Here is a 20,930-nt window from a genome sequence, read left to right on the forward strand (position 1 = left end):
CTTTTAAAGTCTCAAAACAACTGGAGCAAGTGTTTTAATCAGTCAGCCACTAGCTTGGATAATTAGTTACCTCGGCTAGATGAAGTTATAGTGAGACAAATACTGTGTGTGATCTAAAAATAGAGATAAGAATGGGATGTTTGTGCATCTTGCAAATGTAATGAATAGTTAGACTCAGGGCTGGAGCCAGGAGTTTAGAAACACAGAGGTTATGAGTCCCTCCAACACACACAATCCTCCAACAACTATATTCGGTTTAAGTTATAGTCCTTCAAAAGGACCTATTATGCACATTTCTAGGTTTATACTTGCATTTTAGGTTTCTCATAGACCATGTTTACATGCTTTAATGTTAAAAAAAAACCACACTTTATTTTCCTCATACTGTCGGTGCTGGAACTCCTGTATTCACCCTCTGTTTGAAATGCTCCGTTTTAGCATCTGTCTCTTTAAGACCCCCACCTGAAAAAAGCCCTGTCTAGTCTCATTGGTCAGCATTTCTGGGTCTTCCGCATCTGTGCTCTTGGTATACTTGCACCATCATTGCAGCCAGGGAAAGCCTGTAACAGAGTATACTCCTAAACCTAATGCACTATATAGAGAGATAATTACTAAGTGTTAATACATCAAATAGGCAGCACGGTGGTGCAGTGGCTAGCAATGTCGCCTCACAGCAAGAGGGTTCCTGTTTTGAACCCAGGATGGGGGTTTTGAACTCTAGGGTGGGGGGAGCCCTTCTGTGTGGAGTTTGCATGTTCTCCATGTGTCAGCATGGGTTTTCTCTGGGTACTCCAGCTTCCTCCCACAGTCCAAAGACATGCAGGTTAATTGGTGACTCTAAATAGTCCATAGGTGTGAATGTGAGTGTCAATGGTTGTCTGTCTCTATGTGTCAGCTCTGTGATAGTCTGGTGACATGTCCAGGGTGTACCCTCCCTCTCACCCAATGTCAGCTGGGATAGGCTCCAGCCCCCCGCAACCCCCAACAGGATAAGCAATTACGGAAAATGAATGAATTAATAATACATCAAACAGCTATTGTGGGAAAATCCAGATTATTAATAGTATCAAAAATGGGACTTGATTCCAGGACTAAAATTGGAAAACAAAAATACTAAATCCTTTTATATATCAAATTTATGTTGGGCCAGAAAATACCCACCTTGTGTAGGATTTTCAACGGTATAATGTTGACTAAAAAAAAATGTCGCTAAAAAACCCCCAGAAAATCCAGAGAAATTACACGAAAAGACAGAACATACAAAGAAGAAAAATGCAAAAGAATACAAATGACATGACCTCATTGTCGTCAATGGTAACCACAGCCCTGTTTGGACTGTATTTGAGTTTCCAGTATGATGAAAGTTCAAAATGGCTGCTGCAGGGATAAACTCTACAGGGTGCTCGTCTCACCTCACCTCCCTCTCAGGACTCTTCCTCAGATTTGGCAACAGTCTGAGCATCCCTCCCCCACCATCTCTCACTTAACGACAAGGACAGATGGATGCTGCTGTTTGACTGACGGCTCCCGCAGAGTCTCGCAGACCTGGAGAGCCACACATCTTGTTATGCTGACATTTGCTGTGTATAAACATGACTTATTACAGTTAAAATTTATAAAACAAAGCCTCTCTGGAGCAGCACTGATCAGAAATCACAGGCGAAGGTCACATGTGTCTGTTATTGTATTGCTTGTACTGCTGCACTGATGAAGGAACTTTCCATTGTAGGATCTGTCAGCTGTTTCTGCCACATCTGTGTTATTATGAACATCACTAGGAGATCTTAGAAGATTTATAAGCCCATTTGTTCCACGTGTTTTTGCCACTGTTGCTGTTGAGAACAAAGAGTGGTGTGTCACTGAAATATTTTCTTATCCTCAGTCCCCTTTCCTGACCTTTCTTTTACTTATAATTTCTACTTGTAAAACCATTGGTAGACCTTGTTTTGGATATTTTTGTATGTAGAGCTGCTAAGTTAACTGGGCCAAAATTGATGCAGGAGAACCAGAGATATTGTCTTTTTTTATTTCATTAATTCCTCAAAACCAGCCTCCTACAAAATGCAACTCAAACATCGACAGTTCAGTCAGAGATTCAGGTGCATTATACCAGTAGCAGCTAACGTAGCCTCGAGCCGCTAGCCTCAAACAGAGATGAAGAAGGGGCTACGCTGATCATCTTTCCAACCCACTTAAAATAAAACTGTGCCTAGTGGTTTCAGATGCGACAGGTCATGTCAACAGGGCAGAGCAGGGTGTTTTACCTGCTGCACAGACTCTTTCTTTATAGTGATTGTAGTGGATCATTTAACAACAGGATGTATTCATTTGATTGACTTATCTTAATGAGGAATTAAAAAAACAACCACATTGCCTCTGGTACATTGAGGTATTCGTTCACACCATTTTTAACAGATTGTACTGTTTTACACAATTCTATGTACTTTTTACCTATTGGAGTGCTGCAGAGCCGCGCAAAGAGAAAATAATTAGGTCAACTGGGTAAAATTAACATAGAGCAGTGGGGTGACCTTGCGGGCAAGCGGGGGTTCCGTGTTCAGTGTAGCAACTTCAGTTGAATGTAAGGACGGACAGGCTGCAGCAGACGTGTTGTGCTTCGACCGTGTCCAACGTATTTTGTCCGCAACTCCACACCTCCAGATTTATGTCATTTTCAAACATGTAGTCTTCAGACCCAGCTGAATTTATCAGATTTTGCAGCTCCCTCTGGAGCCACAAAAGCCTTTATTAAACGTTTTCTTCACATATTCATTAGCGCTCCCAAAGACCTGTGAATGGACTTTGATGTGTAAAATTCCCCTTTAATCTCTGTAGGATCTCTCACACTCTGAGAGTTATTAAGGTCACAGTTGGATTGCCACATGCAGAAGAAATGTATTTGATTGTTTTTGCCATTTTGGTTAATGGGACTCAGTGTGTCGGGATAAACATCAACTGGTAGAGGTGGGTGTGATTGGAAATTTTTTTATACTGGTCCCTGAGTCATGGCTCCAATACTAGCCAAACCCTTTATTGCATTGCTCCCAAAGTCCTGATTTTTTTTTATTCACTCAATATCATTTGTTAAAGTTTAACAAGGAGGAAACAGCAGCATAAAAACCCAGTTTTTAAACAGTAAATCTTGAAATGTGTAACAGTAATCAACATCTTAAGACAAACGTGATTAAGAGCATAAACCCTAATTATTTGGTCAATTAGACAGTTTTAATTTAAGAGCAGGAGGAACAAAGGAAAGTTCATGTCTTTTGGTCCTACTTGTGGCGCTACGAAGCAAAGCAAGAAAATGAAAGTTGAGGCTGCAGGCAGGAAACCGTGCAGAGGTGATGAACTGACTTTGAGTATGTTTCTGAAGGCGCACAGGGTGGCCTCATCTCGCCTCTCACTCAGTGATCGGAGAGAAGAATGTAGATGATCCTGAAGCACCGTTTTGGTACCCCCTCTAGCTTCTTGGATAGGCCTTTTGACAGCCCAGACCAAAATGGGCTGGAATACTCAATGATTGGGCCAATGAAGGTCAGGTATATTTGGCAGCTCTTTTGGCAACACTGAGGTAATGGATCCTTGGCTGTGTCTTCCAGAACATATATTTATTGTGGGCATCCCATAACAGATCAGATGATTGCCGAACTCCAAGCAGTTGAAAGGAGGAGATTTTTCTTTATGTTTTGACCAGAAAGTGTTGGAGACGGAGGATGTTGTCCTCTTTCCTGGCGCTGATTATCATATCGATGGTCTCAGCTCCATTCATTGAAAGTGAAAACTCTTGTCCCCATTCAGCTACAGAATCCAAGCCCCTCTGAGTCAGACCAAAAGGAGACTTCATCAGGAGCTCTGTAAATATAAGGTCATTCGCATATTTCACAGGGATAAAAGAGGGAGGGAGACATGAATCCAGGCTGTTGATGCCTGGCCTTAGTACGTTTTTTTCTATTGAAAAAGCCAAACTTTTCAAACATTGAGGGCCCTATTTAGATGGTCTAAAACGCAAAGTGCCAGGCGTGTGGCGCATGGGCGTGTCCCAGTCACTTGCTAGTTAGACAGCGCGTTTTCAGACTGCGCGCCATGGCGGAGAGTCTAAAAGGGTTGGACTGTGAATTAGTCATGGGTGTGTTTTGGGCGTATCATTCAATAAGCCAATCAGAGTGTCAGCTCTTATTCCCTTTAAAAGAGGCGCACGGCAGAGAGCTACTTAAATGTCGGACCTACCAACTGGAAAGAGTGAGCGTTTTACAGCTGAGGAGATGATAAATGTATCTCTATATCACATCACATATAACATCTGATGTCAGATCAAAGGGGATTGGCACCGTTTGGCACGTTTGGCACGCGTAATGGAAACCCAACCTGATTTGATTAACAAAGCTGCAATCTAATAAGTTCGCATCCCTCTCAGCCAACCACAAACAGCCACAGCATCAGATAGGGAGTATATATTCAGCATCTGTCATCTTAGAAAAGTCAAAGGAAAAGAAACAGAATGATTCTGCGAGAGAGAACGAGAGAGCGCGCGCATGAGAGAAACGCTGTTTTAACCCAGGAGGTTAGAGAGCCCAGTTCCCTCTCCAGCATCCTGAACCCCCCTGCCGAAGGTGCAGGAAGGGCTGCACCCGGGCCCGTCTGGTCTGGCTGCGTGCTGGCTGCGGAGCTGGGGTCCTCCTCCTCCTCCTCCTCCTCCTCCTCCTGACAAGATGATCTTCAGTTTTGCGTTCTAAAAGCTTTTTTTTTTACACATACATTTGTACTTGTAGGGCTATAAGTTTACGTTTTTAGTTCACAGAAGCTGGTTATTGTTGTGTTTATGTCATAATAAAGTTTATCAAATGTTTTCACATCTTTGATTTTGTGATTTACATGCCAAAATGAAATTCAATTGGGAAAGACAAGTTCATTTTACAGGCTATGCATCATCAGCCCATGGAAGTCTGCTCGCAGTTGCGTATATTCGGACACTGCCAGCAGATGTCCCGGATTATGATGACCATTATTACTGCGATTAGATCATTCTGATTAATGACTGACCATTAAGAGGTGTTTCTGATAAATATTTTAATGTGCACAATAATAACCTTTCACATTGTAATCATATTTTTATTTGTTTCTTTTGTATCTTTTGCATGTGTGGCTGCTCCGTGTGTGTCTGAGCAGAGTGCACGCGCGTTGTGCACCCGCCTAGAGACGCATATTACTAACTTGTTTAACAGCGAAATACTGCGCCGTTGACTTTAGACCAGGTTTTTGTTGGTCATCTAACTATCAACGCGCCATGACTGCGCCTGACCACTCCTCATTTTTAGACCAACACACCCAGAGAAGCGCAAGTTCATTTGCTAAGAGGGCGTGAAAATGACAACTGCGCCTGCATCTAAATAGCAATGACACTTGCGACATGGATTATGCGCCGTCCGCTTTAGACCATCTAAATAGGGCCCTGAATCTTTAAACACAAGCAGTGTTTTACAAGAAGAACAACAACAAGATAGACTTTATTAATCCCTAAGGAAAAATTAAGTTTTTTTTCACTCTGTCATCATATACACACAGGCCTGAAATACACACACATGCACAAACAGGATCTATAAGCATTAAATGGAGAGATGTCAGAGCGAGGGGGCTGCCTTGGACACGCGCCCCGAGCATATGTTGATTGCATTAATTGTCCCTGTGATTCAGAGCTATATTGGGCCCAGTACATCAGGCCTGACCTGACATGAACCCAAATAGTTTGACCTGAGCCTTAACCACAGCAGCAGTTTTGTGCCTAAAAAATTTGAATTTCCATTAGATTAAAAACATTTATTACAAGCTAAAGCAAGCTGACGTTTTTTTAGTGGAGTAACCGACATTTGTGACACAATCTCCGACATTCTCCTTATCATACCAAATGTTCAGCACAGCCCAAAGACTGTCATATGCCATGTATAAAATGGAGATTGTATAACATTTCTCCTCATTAATGAGAGGTGGGAGTTGGGATGGGTTGATGGCGACACAGCCCATACGTTTTTATAGAGGGGGGTGAAAATATTGAAATAGAGCCACTGAATGAAACCCTACTGTCCAAAAGGACTTAACTTCAGGGCGGTGGCAAAGTATATGAATCAAAGTGCCATACATTATTCAGGACGTTACACAGACTATGAGGTCTACGACAAAAAACAGCCCGGCATGGCCCAAACCCGGCAGGTCAGGAAGGGCCCGATCAAGTTCAGGCGGAGAATCAAAGCTCTACCTTGACTACCTTTGTGACTGTAGCACTTGCAGTATCCCACATGTGTTGGCCACTTCACATGCTAATCATGCTAATCATTAAGCAGAGTCCAGGGAACATAAACTGACCAGTGGTTCAACCTCTGTTCTCTGTTTCCAACACAGACCACGTCCAGAATGAAGAGAACTACGCTCAGGCTCTGGACAAATTTGGCAGCAACTTCATCAGCCGGGACAACCCCGACCTGGGGACGGCCTTCGTCAAGTTCTCCTCCCTCACCAAGGAGCTGTCTGCCCTGCTGAAGAATCTGGTGAGCTCAACATGTCAACACATCTGATGTCATTAAAATGAACAGCGCTCTGCATTTGTGTGAGTGCTAGTCCTCACATGGATAGAAAGAGGGAAATTCTTCATAAAGAGTTTATTTTTTCCTGTCTTCTGTAAGTGGTTTAGGATTTGGGTTTAAGGTTAAGATTAGGATTAGGACAGTGGTCAGGCATGTAGTGGAGAAGTTGAAGAGGTTATTGATCAATGTAGTCAGTAAAAGCTTGACAAATGTAATAGAAGAGGTGTAGGTGCCTACAGGTTCATCTGTCTCAACACTTTTAAAAACTGTTTAAAATTTGCCCACACAGTCAGAACCGTCATCAAAGTCGGACAGTATAGCTGACTGCAGCTATATCCACCTCCGAGCTTTGTATTTTTTTCCAGCCGAGGCTCTTATCTGCCTGCCGTGGATTTCCCCTGACGTTTCTGTTGAATAATGTGTCCTGTTTGAATCCTCTGTGAGTGATTGTTGTTGGAAGAAGAGCCAGTCTCCGCTCTCCCTCTCTTCCTGTGTGGCTGACAGCGAGATTAGACTCCATAAATACACTTGGCAGCACCAGGAACAACTGTGTGTGTATGTGTGTGTGTGTGTGTGTGTGTGTGTGTGTCCATAAACCTTCCTAAATCACCCACCTGTTGGTGCTACCTGCATATTGCAGGACAGTGAAATTATCTGTACACATTCCTCTCTTAGTCTCTCCTTTTCTCTCCCTCTTGACTATTCCATTTTGAGTGTTTTATTGAGTGAGTCTTTTAGGACTTCAATAACTGCGCCCCAAGGGCTGCTGGTATGTGCGTGCTCTACAAATGAGAATTGATGAATAGTGCTTGTCCTGGATGTCCTACATGTGTTATCGGCTTAAATTTAAGGATTTTATAGACAAATCTGGCCGCGTTGTTGCCAGCTTTTCAGCATCTTTCTCAGTGGTAATTTCCTCTTTGAGAGTCGTATACTAAAAGAGACGTTGCCCGCTTCCAGGATGGGCTGTTAGACCACACCGGCAGCCGGCCAGTACAGGATTGATTCTGACGTTGGCCATATGCAAGACAGGCACTTAAGAAGCACATTAGCGCCCATTAAGCGTTGTTTGCTTCCTTGACCGCTGCTGTGTGTCTGTGTGGGCTTGGCTAACAACAACATGGACTTAAATGCTTAGCACTGTAGTAAATGACCTTGCTGATCCTAATGGTTAGAGCTGCTGAGCATAACTGTGGCAACCCGAGCTGTTGGCAACAAGCTTTTGCTAATTCTTCAATAGACTAACTTGCACTTTTGCTATTATGTTGCTGATTTCTTCAGTCAGCAGCAGCATGGCTGTGTTGATGCATTGCTCTGTAGGTGAAAGGTTAAGGGCAGCGTTATTCTGTATTTTTTTATCGTCCACAAATCCCATTAACAGACCAAACCCAGTGCTTTCGGTGCTTAACAATTTCCCTTCATTGTCACCATTACTCGAACCCAAATCCATTTGTTCTCACTGCAGATTTAATTCTTTAAAGCTGCTCTAATCACATTATTTTATATTGATAATGGATAAAATGACAGTATGGAATGAGGCTTGCCAAAGTATCGTGTTACCAGTGTTACAGAGATACAAAGATTACACAGCAATTACATTACTTACCCACCACTCCTACTGTTGTTTTACTTTTTTTAAAGAAAGAATAAAATCCATTTTGCTCATGTTCATCAAGTTTTAAAAAAAAACCCTGTAATTTGTGAAATACGTAGTGTGTTATTAACACTTAGTCAGATGTGGGACGCCACCATTATGAACTGAAAGTGTCTCCTACGTAAAGCAGCAGCTGAGTCGCAGCACAGAGTAGCAGGAGTCAAATTTCACTTAATCATGTGAAAAAATTAAGGAGAGTTGACGACAACATGATGATGATGATTTGGTGTCAAAGCGTAAAGTAAAAGCGCCTATTAACCAATATATCAGATTTAAATCCAAAGCTAATAGGCACCCTGATAACGACAATGAGGCAGTCTGTAAAAGTTGTCTGATGAGGGTGAAAGTCTCTGGAGGCAACATCTCTAATCCACACATCACAAGAGCGAGGCTGCCAAAGTGGCCCTACAACGAATGTAAGGAGTAGATCTAAAGATCCAACGTTTAAGATCAAAGTAAGCACTCTAAAGATATTGAGTGTCAGTGGAAACATTTCCCCACGCTGGCATCCCCATATGGAATAGGGAAGGGGTCACCTGAAGTGCAAACTCAAAGAGAATCATCACCTGACTTTGCAGTTCCCCTCACCTGTATGTAGCACTTTAGCATCTTTCAGCTCATTGTTTTGGTTTTATTGCCTGCAACTTCTGTAATGTTTTGGTTCACTCTTACTGCTCTCATTGTGTCAAAAGTCAGCTTTGTTAAAACCCAAAGTTAGCTACCTGTTCAGCACCAAATGAAAGATGGACAAAGTTAGCAACTAGCCAGATGACACAGAGAAACATTTAGCAGCTCAAGAGTCAGATATTTCTCCCAGGAGCTGATTGGAAAAACAAAACTAAAAAGAGCAGTAAATGTCTGACTGACATTTATCAGGTGACCAGACTCCAAATGAAAGTTCATGTTGCTCTGTAGTTGCTGGATGTGTGAATAGACGGATGTTTGCTAACATATTTGCTATAATGACTTAATGAGGCGATAATATGTCAGTGTTGTGTTTACAGCTTGTTCTGCTGGCCCCAGATGGTGCAAAAATAAGTTAATGCTGCTTTGGTAAATGGACTTGCACTTGTGTAGCGCCTTTCTTGTCTTCGCACCACTCAAGCACTTTCACAACACGTCACATTCACCCATTCACAGACATTTATACAGTGATGGCCAAGGCTACCATACAATGTGCCACCTTGTATATATTACTACTACTTAACCATTCACATGCACTCACAATTTGGGGTAGTATATCCCTCAGTATATTGCTGAGGGACTAGACTGGAGTTCAAACCACCAGTTTTCTGATGAGTGGACGACACGCTCTACCTACTGAGCCACAGCTGTCTGCTTTAAAAATGAGCCACAGTTATGCAGTTTCATTTTTTTTAGCAGGTGTGAATTATAGTTTTTAGCAAATGTTACTAAAACAGGAATAAGTAGTGCATTTACTGGAAACTACTTTCAGCTGCAGCTAAATACACATTTGGGGACCTACTGAGTATTTAGAGCAACAGGACAGTGCAGACAGACAGATGGATAGAGAGAGACAGACAGGCAGACAGACAGATAGACAGATGTACGTCATTAATCCCAAGTTGGGAAATTCTTTCGTTACAGTTGCAGATACACATATCACACTAGAAGAGAAAAAAATATGTGTCAATAGAAGAGTGAACCTCAGCATACATTTAAGAATAAGATACATATGTATATCATTTTTATGGAAATGACAGTACCAGCGTTCGTGTAAATGCCGTTGCCCAGTAGACACGTGGATCACTGATGTTTTTTTGATTGTTTTTGGACAACAATGTCACAGGAGTGAGTTATATCAAGCGTCTGCCGCAGAGACAACACTGGTTTGTAAGATCAGCCTTATCTTACAAAGAATCTGCCTTTGTACTGTGTTATGATTTGTTATCTATATTTTCTTGTGACAACAGCTGCATTATAACTCCCTGTGTGTTCTGTGTGTCCTCTCACAGCTCCAGAGCCTCAGCCACAATGTGATCTTCACTCTGGACTCGCTGCTGAAGGGCGATTTGAAAGGCGTGAAAGGGGTAAGATTTACTGTAAAACAGTTTCTGTTCCTGACTTTTTTTCCCGCTCTCTCTTGACCCTCCCGTGGCACCGCTCAGCAGGACAGGAGACATAGATGCCTCGTCAGCACATCTCTCTATTAATCTGTATGCTGAGTGTAAGCGAGAAGAGACCACAGAGACAGGGGAGAGCTCTCTGTTTAAAAGCTCACACTGTAAATCTTGCAGAAGTAAACACTGCCTTTGTGCTGCGCTTGAGGCGAGTGGCGAGTAACTGGGTCATGAACCATTGATGTTTGGGGTTCAAAGGGGGGCGTGGTCACTCGCTCACCGTCCAGGGCATAAATCGTGAGCGAAGTGAGACGTTTGCAGAACTCTGCAAGTAACTCCGTCCCCACGGTGACCCCTCTGCAGTTTGCTGATGCTTGTTCTCTTGTGTCTCTGCAGGACATAAAGAAGCCCTTTGATAAAGCATGGAAAGACTACGAGGCCAAGTTGTAAGTGGATAATTAAAGTTCGCTGTTGTAATACAGCATACTTTCACCATCCAGCTCATTACAGAGCACTGAATAATGGATCAAACACTGTTGATAATGTGCTGCAATATTGTTTGTACCCTCCGGAAAACATTGCACACATTGTAGAACAACAAACCTGCACGCATGATGCAAACGAAGACACAGCCAGTAATTGTCCTCTCCTCTGTGTCAGTACAAAGATCGAGAAGGAGAAGCGAGAGCACGCCAAGCAGCACGGGATGATCCGCACTGAGATCACCGGGGCTGAGATCGCAGAGGAGATGGAGAAGGAACGGCGTCTCTTCCAGCTCCAGATGTGCGAGGTAGGTTGTAAAAAGAAGCTGTAGGACATTTGTGGTTGTCTTCTCTGCAGTAATCAAGCATCAGAGCAGCCCACTAGGCCCTGTAACAGCAGGTCACAGGTTAAATTCCCACAGTACAGCATTGTGTATCACTTGGGATTGTAAAAATGACCTTCGTGTTTATGTTGTAGGTTGTGGTCAGAAAACACAGCTTCCTCATTTCAGTAAAAGGGTTTGCAGCAACTACTTGTATTGTCATCTGACATTGCCTGCATGGTCAGGGTCGCTACTCCAAAAAAGTAATGTATTACACGTTACTTGTCACTTTAAAAAAAAAGTAAAGCCTTACTTAACTCAATTAATCCCCGTAGAAAGTAATTTGTGACACACTTGTTACATTACTTTTGTGTTACTCTACAACATCACCTGAGATGCATTGTCATGTAATTGCCAGTTAACAAAAGCCCTTTATACGCGGAGGATGTACAATAAGGCCACTGCGAAGTCATTACCCTGACTATGCTTTTGTAAAGAGACAAAGGAAACAAACTGCCCTTGTTACGTGGTGGTGATCTTGTCCTCTGCTCTGAGGGTAAGGAGCTCTCGGACCTTATTATCAGCCCAATTTGCAGACATTAAGCAGCTGCTATTCTTCCTCTTCTTGGAGTTAGCTGCTAACTGCTGCTAGCTGCTGTTTGAATCTCCCAGTGGTGGGTTGCACAAATAATATGTTGTCAAAACATCACAGCCATCCTGTTCTGCTGGCTGTCCCTTTTACAGAGACATTGATTTAGCGATGTTACTACCTTCGCTGCTGGCTTTAAGGCAAGAAAACTCTAACTTTCCATTGTACCTTTTATACAGAACAATGAGGCGGGACATTCTCACCTTGAACAGGCAGTGTAAAAGGGGCCAATATAACATTAAACAATATACCTCTGAAATCGTTATTCAGACAACCTGTTCCTCCTCTGAGTCAGCACAATTTTTTGTAATTACTTTGACATCTTTAGGCATTATAAGATGTTTAAGATACAGGTGTTCGACAGGTAACCATCTAGATGTGTCAAATGCTGTCTTTATACACTATAAACCACTGTGAAGTGTTTGAGTGTCAAACTCATGGGTCTATCACCCAAAACTGTCCTTCCCGGATCGTGTTTCCTCTTCTCGTTGCAGCAGCACTGCTCCACCAACGCAGTGCTATTTTTGGTGTGAGCACCCACTTATTAAGGTCCTATATGTATATGTATGTAAAGTCTTCCTTACCAGCTGCACTTGGAGATTTTAAGCTTGAGTAGATTTTTTTCTCTCAGATGATTTAAATAATTTATAGTATGTCTTTAACACTCATGCAGCTCCACATGTAGGGATTACAGCAGCCCCAAAAGATACAGCTGTAGCTACATTAATTCATGAGCAAGGTATGTCTCAACACGAGACTTTAACTGGTTGTTATGATGATTGTATGTCAGTGGATATCATGATTTAGAAAGTATAACACTGAACATCTCACGTAATGAGTATAAGTCAGATATTTGAGCAGCTCGCACTAAACAGTCAAACTGTTTGCCTTTAATTCAAGTGTTTTCAGATGTTCCTCTGGTTCTGTAAACTTGTTTGCTTCTAAGCATGTTGTGACACTGTTTGATTTCTCTTTGGTATTAACGTTCAAAGACTAACGCTTAAAGCAATCTGACAGCTAGAATTAAGTGTAAAACAAATGTGGGCTCTCTGTGTGCCCAAGAGAATCAGAACAAACTGTTAGAGCTCACTCCGATTTGCCAAAAACCTCTCTAGTGGTGGGTGGTGACGCCTACGCCTTGTTCACTGTTTTATCCTGTTAGGATTTTTTACTCAAATTACATAATGGACCAATGGCTGTTGCACTGCTGTTGGTTGTGTGAATTATTCACTACAGAAACTTGCTGCAGTCCTTTTGTGCCCTGCTACACTGATCTGCCCTCTTCTCACAGTGACTCAGTGAGGTTTCCTCGCCCACATTTTCCACCTGTGTTCTGTTGCAGACCAGGTTTTTAATTAAATCAGGTTTATTTACATATAATTTTTTTTAGGCAGTGCTAAACACAGACAAGGGGAACAGATAATAATACAACTGGATCATACCTATGTTCTCAGGGTCCGCTGTCTCTTGATAAAAACTGAAATTGCAAGAGTTTAAGGGCCAGCTTTCCAGTTCAAACAGCAAAAGAACAAAGTGATATGAACTTTAGATTGCAGTTTGAAAGGTAAAAATTCCGTTCAGCCATTGCAACGATATCCATGTTTAAATTCAGAGAAGGCGTAGGTGTCACAGAGTATAACATCACTTTGCTTTAAGCTGTAGGTGGGTGATTTCAACATATTGACCTAAGGAAACATACACTGAACATTTGGCCTCAGGAAAAAGCCTTGCTGAGAACATAAAACCCTTTGATGAAAGGTTTCCTTAATGAGTCATATTAAGAGGTTATCGAGCTGGGGAACACAGAACCATGGAAGCATAGATACGCTCCCAATACGAGATGGAAACAAGTCTGCAGCCATGCTAGCAGCTCTGTGAAGCTATACCAGGTCCCCAGGCACACTCATAAGCCTTGCAGTTTTTTCCCAGTGGTCACTTGCAGTATTACAATAAAATCCCCTGTGGCCCAAAAAGCATTTTCCCCATGGACTCCAACTGTAAAAGAGTAAAACAGTTGACAGGGCACCTCCAACCTCTAAAGGTCAATTATGAATCTCTCTGTTCTGAATTTTTGTGACATGATCCCAGTGCAAAGTCTCTGAGCTGATAGAAGCTCTTCTGGAGCCTCGCAGTGCTGGCCTGGTGTATATGGTACCTTCTTTCTGACCTCAGCAGGGAGAAAAGGGTATTATCTGAGTGGTTGGGATCCTTAATGATTCTCCTAGCCTCATTCTTGCAGTGCCTGGTCCAAACATCCTCAAGGGTAGAGCAGTGCCTAATAAATATTCAGCCAAATGAACCACTCTTTGCCGGGGCAGGGCCTTGAGCTCCTGTTCGGTGCTGTTTTCGTACCAGGCAGTGATGTTCTCCGTCAGGATGCTCTCAGTGGTGCAGGAATAGAGATTTCTCAGTATTTGAGGGCATTTTGTCACTCCTAATGTCACATTTACACTGGCATTTACACAAAGCTGTCGTGTTAAAGATCAGTGGGACATCCACGTGGCCCATTGCAGAGCCTGCAGCAAATCAATAAAAGTTCACAGCATGGGCGAAGCAGCTTTGACGAGCCATGCTGCTGGCACATCACACAGGACGGCACTCCACATGTTAACAGTAATTAACCTTGATCCATGTCTCAAACTATGGGTACTTGAATTGAAGAGAACTGGGCCTGAAAAGTCCTTGAATTTAATGTTGAAGAAGGTTTGGAAACCCTCTAAAGTACTGCGAAGGTTGATGGGAATGTCATTAGTTTTGCAGGTAGTCATAAAATCAGCAACATCAGTAGCGACTTAAAAATGACTTCACCAAAGTTAATACCAATTGCAGGAGTACAAATCTGCTGCCATCCAATAAAAAGCCCTCATCTCAAACAGCAATTTATCCCTCTCAGTAATAGTTCCTAGGAGGCCAGTTGCTGAGTTGCTTGGTTGCTGTGTTCAGACCATTTCAGCAGAGTGCCTGGAGAAGGGAGCACAATTTCAAACACTCTTAAATGAAATATTATTGTATCACATAGATTTATAGGGCAAAAGTTTATATTAATAGATTACTATTCATGGGTTTACTTGTGTTTGATAAGTTTTGGAGGATGTGAATAGGAAGTATAATGTTGCTCTGGATTAATCATTTGCAGAACTTTGCATGTTCGTGCTCTGTCTTACAGCATGATGCTGATGTGTTGTCCTCGTAGGACTGCACGAGTCCTGTAAACAGTGCCTGTCGGTTGTTCTAAGATAAAAACAAAAGGCCTTTGTGGTTTTGGCCACTTGTTACTGCACCAGCCTCACTGTAAGTGGTAGTTAGATGACTCTGTGGTTTCAAGAATTTGCCCTAAAAAGCACTTAAGGGCTCTATTATAAGCACATAATTGACCTGTTTCTATACATATATGATGTGATAGTTTCAGGTCAAGGGAAGTTCAGTGTTCAGACCAAAAATAATGAGTTTGGGAAACCAGATATCTCACTAGCTGCTGCTGTATTTATGGAGTGTTTTCTATTGATCCTCGCTGTCGAAGCACTTCAGAGAGGAGTTTGTTAGGCCGCAGGAGTTTAAATTGTTATCACTGTACCTCAGTATTGCACACTATGATGATTTACACTAAGACAATATAAATTAGTCAACTGTCAGAGATCTTGTTATTCCATATGTCATGGTAGCTACCCCAGTAATATCTTCAGTTGAATTTTTGCCATCAATAAGCAGGATGAGGTTATGGTAATATATATAGATTTTTGCATCGATGCAGCAGAGTTTCTTGATTTATCAGGGAAGTAATTAACTGGGTTTGCCAAAACTTTAGTCCATGTCTGGATATTTTGAGTTCATTATGAAGAGAAATTACTTTACTGAGATAAAAGAGCTGAAACAGTTACTGCAACTATTATGTTAATCAATCAATCAATCAATCAATCAATCAATCAATCAATCATTTGAGTAGAAATTTGTTAGAAATGCCAAACATTTTCTGGTCCCCTTTTATACTGTATGAACAGATTTGCTGCCCTTTGAAACCTCCACACTGGCGACAGATGTAGCTGGAGGCAGTATGTTTTTTGGGGTTGTCCTTCCATCCCATTCTTGTGAACAGGATATCAGGAATGCTTTGTAGGAATTTTTCTCAAATTTGGCACAAACGTCCACTTGGTCTCAAGGATGAACTGATTAGATTTTGCTGGTCAAAGTTCACTGTGACCTCACAGAACATGTTTCCACACAGAAATATAACAGATAAAGTGGTGACACTTCATATCCAAAAGGTCAAAGGTCAACTTCACTGTAACATCATAATGTTCTGCAAAACTACTGTTCAGTGTCATAACTCAGGAACAGAAGGGGAGACATTTCGTGAGATACTGAATTGGTGACTCTTTTCTTGGGTGTCCACCTTGTTACTGTGTATAGATCTTCTGTGCTGCGTGGTTGAAGATGTGTGTGAAGCATCCATGTTTTAGAATTTGTAGCTTCTTTGCAGCAACATCCATATTTAAAGTATTGTCAGTTGTCATGGCTACATATGAGTCTGGACAGACATGGATGTAAACTGTAACTTGACTGGTTGGCAGAGGCAAAAAGCTGCAAGGCGATAATAGATAGTAGTTGTCATTTATGGTTGTAAACAGCATATTTAGCCTCTGTGTTTTTGAAATAAAAAAGGCATTTTCCAGAGCTTTTTGACATTTGGTAGAGTAAAAAGTGTAATCAATTTATCAAGAAAACAGCTGGTATAATAGTTGTTAATGGAAATAACTCAGCTGCAGCCTACAAGATAAACAGCACTGATTATTATCACAGTGTAAAAATGACACGTACTGTTATACAGAGGATTTTATCCATATCGCACAGTGAATATATTACCTTTTACAGTCTCTGAAGCATTTGCTGAATCAGACCTAGGGGTTTTTTTTTAGTTTTGTTTTTTGTTTTTTGCTAAGAATATATTTATTGCATCTTTAACATAAAAAACAGAACAGCTCAGGCATAACGTGGCGAATAGAAGGAGTAGTTGAAAATAAGAATATAAGGGAAAAATGGAAAAAAGAAGAAAAAAAACAGGAAGTGTAGAGAGAGCTGATTTAGAAAACCCCTGCAATATAGAGGATGACAGTGTTGTTCCAACGTACTTTAAGTAAGGATCCCAAACTTTATAAAAAGCCCCTACTGAGAATTGAAACATACAAGAGATATAGTCCTTGGGAATACACTGCATTATAAGATTGTGCCACAACTTTTTTGTTGGAGCAGCATCCGTGGTCCAGAACAGCAGAATACTTTTCCTGGCAGCAAAATTTAAAAGATTGAAAAGTCTCTTGTGTTTAATATTTGCAATATGACCATCCGGGAGTCCAGGTAGGAGGCACATAGAGTCCAATTCTCAGACCTAGTTCTGTGTTACGTAATTGACAATGTTACGTGATGTATCTGTAATTTTAAGCTCGTACGTCTATAAGATTTTGTACCAATAAAAGAGGAGACAGAATAATCACAAACATCAGAGATTTCCTAAATCAAACGTCATCATGGCTGGAAACACCAGTGTTGCTGCTGCTGTTGTGTGTGTGTAGGACAGTTGCAGCAGTCAGTGGTACAATCTGTTCATCCCACTTAACCTCATTTCTCTGTGTGTGCGTGCACTCTCTTGCTCTCACGCTCTCTCCCCCTCTCTCTCCATGTTACTCAATCACCAGATTACAGGATGCTCTCACTCTCTCACCCTTTTCATCCCCGCGTTGCCAGTGAAGGAGTGCGGAAAGGCAGGGCTCAGCAGGCTGCATTATGTCCCGCTCAGACATGGCAGCAGTGCGAGCGACGCTGCTCATTCACACAAAAGAGTCCAAACACGCACAAGCGGGAGCGCTCTCCAAAACACTGAACCCACACAGGGCTCAGACAAAATGTAGATAATCTCCCATCCAACAGGCGCTGTCAGCCAGACAAAGGGACAACACATGCATGCATATATGCACATACACATGCGCTCATGCGTATGCTAACACATGCATCCACGCAAGGGATATAAGGAGCAAATTGACACTGTATGTTGGCGTCAGAAGCTTTTGTGTCGTAGATTAAATTTTGCTGTGGGGCTGAAAGTGGTCTTGACTCTTTGTAAATCTCTGTGGATTGGCATGATGTGGGATTAGCTCAGATTAAGATTATATTTTGTTCGTTTGTTTGGTGGGAGCGCTGTCTGAAGACTCCTCATTTGTTTTGAATCCGCAGACACCGAGACTGAGCGCACAGGCTACAAAGCACTTCCTCTGGAGGCTATTCTCCCTTTTCTTACAATGCTAATGTAAAATATTTCTCGTCATCCTTTTGAAATTTATTTAGATCAAGGCAGACGGGAGGGTATTCTCTTGTACTGCGAGTGTGTTTACCAGTCTGTTCCCCACACCCACAGTGTCGAGGCAGTCTCTGCGTGTGCATCAAAGCCTCCATAAAACACTCACATGCGATTACCATAATGCAAAGTGTTCATACTCGTAAGTGTCCATGGCAGAGCAGAAGTCTTTATTCTCTGTGTAACAGCTCTGCCACATTATGCCTCATTATACCAAAAAAATCCTTTAAACACACCCTGAATTTCAACTCCAGGCTGAACTCTGCACCTCTCTTTGCTTTGCAGTACCTGATCAAAGTAAATGAGATCAAGACCAAGAAAGGAGTGGACCTCCTCCAGAACCTGATTAAGTATTACCACGCACAGTGCAAGTAAGTACCACCTTAATCCCCCTGAACCTGAATGTATGAAGCCCCCCTGTTGTGTGCATCACACCCACTTAGAGATGTATTTCAGAACACGCCAAAGAAAATGGCTGTGCCTCTCTCCTTCCTTGCAGCCCTTAATGTCAATTTTCTATCTCCTGTATGATTCACAGATCTTGAGGGTGCACAGTCATATAGAAAGCTCTCATAAATATGCACAGGTCATCATACAGATATGTTCTGACAGCTGTGGGGTTTGGTGGGTAAATAAGTGGGCGCGCTCCTTTCCAGAACCGCAGTTCACAACGGCCTGTGACAGGATGACAAATTTTTGCTCAGCGTTGCTAGGTCCTGTCATAACACTGGGGCAAAACAATATACTTCCACCGTTTAATCTGTTCAACCTGGGCCCTGATGGATAGAAAAACTGCAGGGGTGATGGATTAGAAGCATAAAAGCAATCGATGGGGAGCTGTGGGACGATTGTGTGACTGCTCGCTGTCAGAAAGAAGAAAACAATTTGTTTTCATTTTTGAACCACTTCATTCAACTAATTAAGGATGGTAATTAAAAGGAAATTTGGGTGTTTGTCAGCCCGACCAAGGGAGACATGGATTCTTGCAAGAACAGCATTGATCAGGGTGAGATGCCGACAGCCTTCCAAAAAACTTAAAAGCAACAGAAATCATCTGAAATCATCTTTTATTGGCAGGCAGTAAAAACAACTCGGTGTGTTGCTTGTCATTTTATTTTATTTAACTATTTTACTAATTTACAGACACATTACTCATCCAGCATGCACACAAGCTACATGAGAGACGAGGACATCCATCGTTGGACCTAAAATAATGTTACAACTATAGCCACTTTGTTAGCCTCCAGGTCGTTCATTAGCCATAATAGCTAGAAAAAAGAATACTTTGCAAGATGGCTAAGGTGTTATTTTCAATTTTCATGTGAGCTTGTTGTAGATTTGTGACATACTTTCCTTTGGCGGGTCTGGATCTTGACTTCTGGGGGTCATCTTTGCATATTTTGAAACTATTCCAGACACTTGACACTTGATTTATGGGCTATTTGGGATTTTTCGGTTAATTCAAGGCTTTGAAGCATTTGAGTCAGCCCTAGTATGTATCTAACTGATGCATTCTTGAAGTAACTTTTCTGCCTTCTTGGCAAGGTTACAATTGAAAAGGAGATTCCATGTCAGTTGTTTTTTATCTGGTTAAATAAATAAATAAATAGTGAATAAAATGTCAGAAAATAGTGAAATATTCACTGTGTAATTTCCCAGGGCCCAAGGTGACATCTTCAAATAGCATGTTTTATCCGACCAACATACCAAAACTCCAAAGCTATTCAGTTTATTATCATGTATAACAAAGAAAAGCATCAAGTTGTCACATTTAAGAATCATGAAGCAAGGCAGTGTTTGACTTTCTTGCCTAAAAAATGACTGAAACACTTATTCGATTATCACAATAGTTGCCAATTAATTTGTGTTGCTCAACTAATCGATAAATCAACAAATTGTTGAAGCCAGAGGTATAGATTTTGGAGGGGAATGCAGACGGCACGTCCCCTTCAATATTTTGAACATGCATTTGTCCCCCTAAAAACATAAAAGTAGCAGGGGACTTTAATTTTGACAAAATTTAATACGTTTGCATCATAAATCGATGCAGAAAAGATGCAAGTTGGTGCATTAAAATTCCCCAGAAAGCAGGGAAAAAAGTGTTTGATGCTCAACATTTTTTGGCGAAGACCCCCAAACCCTCACTTCACATTCGTCCCCTCCCCATTGTTGAAACTGAATCTGCTCTCATAATGTAGCTCTATTTGAGAAGCTGTCAGAGTCTCCCACTCCTCGCCCCAGTGAACATCAGTCTTGTTGGAGTCCATATATTCCAAATCTCTACAACAGAGATGATGGGTAAAATGTTTTTATGATTATTTCTCACAGTGATTACAGAATCCCCCATTACATGATAAGTAAAAGAGATGCTGGATACATTTATAACTGTACAGTGCAGCAAAATGCGCAAAAAGTCAGCCGAGGTGAATCCTGTCTATACCTGCAGAATCAACACTTAATACATCCTGTCATTCTGCGAGGCCGTCAGTACTTGACATGGAGCGCTGGATGGAGTGGGAGGAGAGCTGCGGGATCCTCGATGCACAGATTAAAAGAAAACAAGCAGAGGAGAGATGTGACAGAGAAAGTAATGAGCAGAGGAAGGGAGAGGTGGAGGCAGGGGGTGGAGAGAGGGAGGTCATTAGCGGTGATTTGCGGCTGCGGCGCTGCATCGAGGTGTGTAACGCCGACAGATCTGTGATAGATTTCAGGATGGGCTAAGCACCTCTGCAAATCTGCCGCGGACACAGCCAGCTACGGTTTCTGTGCCAAGAGCCAAAGGCGCCAGAACAAGCCGAGCTATACATTAAACATAAACTG

The 20,930-nt window shown here is 41.9% G+C and overlaps 1 protein-coding gene across 4 annotated transcripts in view; it reads left to right on the forward strand.

Moving 5' to 3' along the window:
* Positions 1 to 20,930, forward strand: part of asap1b (ArfGAP with SH3 domain, ankyrin repeat and PH domain 1b) — an 84,424-nt gene that overhangs the window by 28,576 nt on the left and 34,918 nt on the right. For all 4 annotated transcript variants that reach the window (XM_049564969.1, XM_049564967.1, XM_049564966.1 and 1 more), the window contains exons 3-7: positions 6,394 to 6,539; positions 10,206 to 10,280; positions 10,707 to 10,756; positions 10,971 to 11,100; positions 18,396 to 18,481. In XM_049564969.1, coding sequence (XP_049420926.1) covers positions 6,394 to 6,539; positions 10,206 to 10,280; positions 10,707 to 10,756; positions 10,971 to 11,100; positions 18,396 to 18,481 — 487 coding nt within the window. The remainder of the gene's footprint in view (positions 1 to 6,393; positions 6,540 to 10,205; positions 10,281 to 10,706; positions 10,757 to 10,970; positions 11,101 to 18,395; positions 18,482 to 20,930) is intronic.

Source organism: Epinephelus fuscoguttatus, linkage group LG21 (assembly GCF_011397635.1).
Source record: "Epinephelus fuscoguttatus linkage group LG21, E.fuscoguttatus.final_Chr_v1".
Taxonomy (NCBI): Eukaryota; Metazoa; Chordata; class Actinopteri; order Perciformes; family Serranidae; genus Epinephelus; species Epinephelus fuscoguttatus.